Source organism: Labrus mixtus, chromosome 14 (assembly GCF_963584025.1).
Source record: "Labrus mixtus chromosome 14, fLabMix1.1, whole genome shotgun sequence".
Lineage (NCBI taxonomy): Eukaryota > Metazoa > Chordata > Actinopteri > Labriformes > Labridae > Labrus > Labrus mixtus.
In genome coordinates, this window is record NC_083625.1 from 525,120 (window position 1) to 530,119 (window position 5,000).

Here is a 5,000-nt window from a genome sequence, read left to right on the forward strand (position 1 = left end):
TGCATCACGCATGGTTTATGATATTTATTATCCTCCTGACACCATCTGATTTATCATAGAGCTCTATGGAGGAAACACATTTCTACAAAGGCTGCCCAGCTCCAACCTGAGGTGTTTGCTGGTATACTTTCATTCTGATGTGTTGCAGGTTAAAAAGTCAAACTTTAGTCGGGAATCTGACCAACCAGCATCGTGACACTGCTCCCACTTTCAGTTCAGAATAAAGACAGGGAAAAACAGAGGGGTATCAAGGTGTATTTTCAAGTTAAAACATATTTGAATTCCCCTTAACTACCACGAGACAACTCCCTAACCCTCCTAGCTAACATTACTGTTTTATAGACGAATACAGGGAAATTATCAGAAGTTAACAAGCTGGCACTCCTACGTTGGCTCCTCTGAACAACATCTGCACGTTTGAATTTAAGCTGTGCAACAAGTAAACACTTTCAGGACCAATCAGTGAGCTGTGTAGAGAGTGAGATGATAAAGGTATCTTACTATCTGATCATTAAGGAAACATGTTGAAGTGCTGGCTTCTCTGACAACAATGCAGCAGCCAGTATGTCCTCCTTCTAACTTTAGATTCTGCTCCTGAATGCTCTGGATTTGTTTGGACCAGAGAAGGTAGGCGGTTTTAAGGCACCCCCGACACAGCTGTTTTGGACGCCCCTCGGTTTGCCAGATATGAGAGCAGTTATCAGGTCAACAGGTGTTGCAGCGATGGAAGCGGGCAAGAGAAGTGGTTCAGATAGAAGTGATTGTACCCGACCTAAAAAGCCTCTGCATGTTTCTAATAAGCTCCACGAGCAGAAACGTGCTCAAACTAGGATCAATATTGGAGATGCTTTTGAAAAATGGAGAGAGGTTAGAACACAGAAAGGTTTACAGACCCATGCAGAGCTGGATAAACACTGAAGCTTCAGAGTCCACCACATGGTGACCTGAGTGAGCATGGACTCTAGAGAGGAGGGGGGGGGGGGGGGGGGGGGAGACAGCTCTCTATGATGTTTAGAATGTAGACTGCAGTACCCATTTTAAACACTAGGGGGCAGAGTTACATACTGCTCCTTTAAAGACTTTCACTTTTTTCACAACGTAGATCTACAACTTCAGATTCAGAAATCTGAGTTAAATCACCTGCATGTTTCTAACACACCAGAGGAGCTATGTGGGGATCCATCAGCTTTTGCAGTCAAGTGGACACTCGAGGAACTGCAGTTTTTTGTTCTTCAGATTGGCTTAATTATTTAAATCAGGAGGTTGCTGCTTGGTTAAAATCAGTCTCTCAGAGTTTGCTATACCACCACTTTAACATTTTGATATCTCATGTTTATAAACTCATACAAACCAGACGTTGAAGTGTGTGTGTCTGCGGCTGGACTCACCCTGCGTCGATGCTCTGGGCACTGAGTGAGGCCGATCCAGACTCTGTGCCGCTCTCTGCGTCACTGTCACTCTGATACTCCACTGGAGACGTGGAGCCAGGCTTAATACGAACTGCAGAGAAGACAGAAGCAAAGAGGGGAACATAAGTTACAAAATCAAGGGGGGGGGATCAAATATAAGATATATGGAAGGTGAAATGGAAAGAAATGAAAAGCTCAAAGAAAGAGAAATCAGAAAATTATATACAAGATTGAGAGGAGGAGGAAACATAAGGGGGTTCATAACATCCTAATAGTTAGGCCTCTATTCTAGAAACTCAAGCCTGCTCCTTTAGTGTGTGTGTGTGTGTGTGTGTGTGTGTGTGTGTGTGTGTGTGTGTGTGTGTGTGTGTGTGTGTGTGTGTGTGTGTGTAGTTAGGTGTGGTCAGGGTTTCTCTGCATGTTCCCTCGTTCTTTAACTTGTGTTTCTCATGTTCAAAATGTTCACAGAAAAAGCTTCTGGTCTCTATATTTCTCTTTCAACGACCTTCTAAAATGTCAAAGTCGGAGTGAACAATGTGAACAGATGTTAATGAAAAATATTCTGCACAACTCAAAGATATTGCTAATTAGCAAATTAGCTGAACACAAATCTCTTGGGGCGATAAGAAGCTTCTGCTGGTCGTCCTCAAGCTGTCTGAAACACATTCTGTGTCTTCACCGAGGAGGACGGTCTTTAGAGTCTTGGGCTTACTTTCACATTTCTGATAGGCCGAGATGTTTTTTTGGTCTGATTCATCGTATTTAATTACAAAGAAGGAACACGACCTGTTACCTTTTCATAAGGCTCTGCATACACTTCATTTTAACACATAGAAGTTTTGCTAAGTTGAAATCTCAGATCCTCTTCGAGGTTGCTCTCACACACAAACAAAACTTCCTGAAGTTTTCAGAAAGAGCTGCATCGGAAGAGTGAGAGAGAGCACGGGACAGCGGGAGCTCCACATACACACTCAGTCAGACACGCACACACACACACACACACACACACACACACACACACACACACACACACACACACACAGCGCTGTCCTCCCCCGCTGACTCCGCTGATCCCCTCTCGCCTCTGTAACGCCTCTCTTACTACCGCTACTACTTTGTCCTCCCATTACTCCTGTGAGACATCCAGATTGAAGGTGAAACATCACAGGGTATAATTATGGCGGCAGTCTGGCAGATACTGTTTTCAAGTATGGGTCGAGATTAGATCATGGGGCCAAAACATTTGACTAAATGAACATTCCCTAGTTACGATCAATAGTTTCATAACAATGGCTGACATGAATCGTGGAATCATTCCTGCTGTCAAACGCTCAGATATGAATCAGCCAACTGTCAAGTTCTCCAGTCAGAAACCTTGTTCAGATCAGACGACAGCACTGATTTATGTGGTCTATTGGTACATTACCCTCACTCTCTCTCTCTCCCCCCACCTCCCCCCCGTGCTCTCTCCTCCATCACTCCCTCTTTTTCTCCCCCTCAAATTCTCAATTTGCAGACTTCATGCACCGCCGCTCATCGTGAACGACATCACCAAACCAAAGCGGAAACACGACATGGGCAAACAAAGAACTTGAAATACGTCAAAATAAAAATAAAAATCTGATTTACCAGTACCCCCCCCCCCCCCCCCCCCCACACACACACACACACACACACACACACACACACACACACACACACACACACACACACCCTCCCCCCCACCTCGTCCTCCTCTATCTGCAAGAATGTGGCAGCCATACTGGTCAGAGTCCACCCAGCCTGACGAGGGCGAGGGAGGGGAGGGGTAGTTGGAAGGGTGATGCAAGGAATTTGGGTGGAGTACTTCTGTATGTGTGTGTGTGTGTGTGTGTGTGTGTGTGTGTGTGTGTGTGTGTGTGTGGCAGAGGGTCACACACCGAAAAGAAGTGTTCTTTGTCTCTGCTGACAATTAATCCCCCACCCCATCCGTTGTTGCAGCCTTTCTTTTTCAAAAGCAAAGTGACCCATCTCCTCTCTTCTCTTCTCTTCTCCCCTCCTCTCCTCTCTTCTCCTCTCTTCTCCTCTCCTCTCCCCTCCTCTATTCTCCTCTCCTCTCCTCTCATCTCCTCTCATCTCCTCTCCTCTCCTCTTCTCTCCTCTCCTCTCTTCTCCTCTTCTCTCCTCTCCTCTCCCCTCCTCTATTCTCCTCTCCTCTCCTCTCATCTCCTCTCATCTCCTCTCCTCTCCTCTTCTCTCCTCTCCTCTCTTCTCCTCTTCTCTCCTCTCCTCTCCCCTCCTCTATTCTCCTCTCCTCTCCTCTCCTCTCCTCTCATCTCCTCTCTTCTCCTCTTCTCTCCTCTCCTGTCTTCTCCTCTCCTCTCCTCTCTTCTCCTCTTCTCTCCTATCTTCTCCTCCTCTCCTCTCCTCTCCCCTCCTCTCCTCTCCTCTCCCATCTTCTCCTCCTCTCCTCTCGTCTCTTCTCCTCTCGTCTCCTCTCCTCTCCTCTCATCACCCATCTTCTCCTCCTCTCCTCTCCTCTCCTCCCCTCCTCTCCTCTCCTCTCCCATCTTCTCCTCCTCTCCTCTCCTCTCCTCTCTTCTCCTCTCCTCTCCTCTCTTCTCCTCTTCTCTCCTCTCCTCTCCTCTCCTCTCTTCTCTCTTCTCCTCTCCTCTCCTCTCCTCTCCTCTCATCTCCTCTCTTCTCCTCTTCTCTCCTCTCCTCTCGTCTCATCTCCTCTCTTCTCCTCTTCTCTCCTCTCTTCTCCTCTATTCTCCTCTCCTCTCCTCTCTTCTCCTCTCCTCTCATCTCCTCTTCTCTCCTCTCCTGTCTTCTCCTCTCCTCTCCTCTCTTCTTCTCTCCTCTCCTCTCTTCTCCTCTCCTCTCCTCTCATCTCCTCTCCTCTCATCTCCTCTCTTCTCCTCTCCTCTCCCCTCCTCCTCTCCTATCTTCTCCTCCTCTCCTCTCCTCTCCCCTCCTCTCCTCTCCCATCTTCTCCTCCTCTCCTCTCTTCTCCTCTCCTCTTCTCTCCTCTCCTCTCATCTCCTCTTCTCTCCTCTCGACCCCTGCTCCCTCTCCTCCTCTCTTCTCCTCTCCTCTCCTCTCCTCTCCTCTCCTCTCCTCTCTTCTCCTCCCCTCTCCTCTCCCCTCCCCTTCTCTCCTCTCGACCCCTGCTCCCTCTCCTCCTCTCTTCTCCTCTCCTCTCCTCTCCTCTCCTCTCCTCTCTTCTCCTCTCCTCTCCTCTTCTCTCCTCTTCTCTCCTCTCGACCCCTGCTCCCTCTCCTCCTCTCTTCTCCTCTCCTCTCCTCTCCTCTCCTCTCCTCTCTTCTCCTCCCCTCTCCTCTCCCCTCCCCTTCTCTCCTCTCGACCCCTGCTCCCTCTCCTCCTCATCCTTCCTCACCCCTGCAGCATACTCCACCACACCCCACACCCCTCCCCCACACCCTTACCTCACCTCCAACCACTCTCACTCCATCGGTGTGTCTACCTGCAGCCCCCCCTCCTCCTCCCTTTTCCCTCCCTCCCTCCTAAATGTCAGTATCATTGGGGAACAAGGGATGAGAAAGGCCCCAAAAATCAAAACAACTAAAGCATATCTTTCCAGAACATTTA

The 5,000-nt window shown here is 48.5% G+C and overlaps 1 protein-coding gene across 2 annotated transcripts in view; it reads right to left on the bottom strand.

Annotated features, from left to right (window-relative positions):
* The window catches only part of klf8 (Kruppel like factor 8), an 85,957-nt gene that overhangs the window by 7,849 nt on the left and 73,108 nt on the right, over positions 1 to 5,000 (bottom strand). For both annotated transcript variants that reach the window (XM_061056153.1, XM_061056152.1), the window contains exon 5: positions 1,389 to 1,500. In XM_061056153.1, the coding sequence (XP_060912136.1) occupies positions 1,389 to 1,500 (112 nt within the window). The remainder of the gene's footprint in view (positions 1 to 1,388; positions 1,501 to 5,000) is intronic.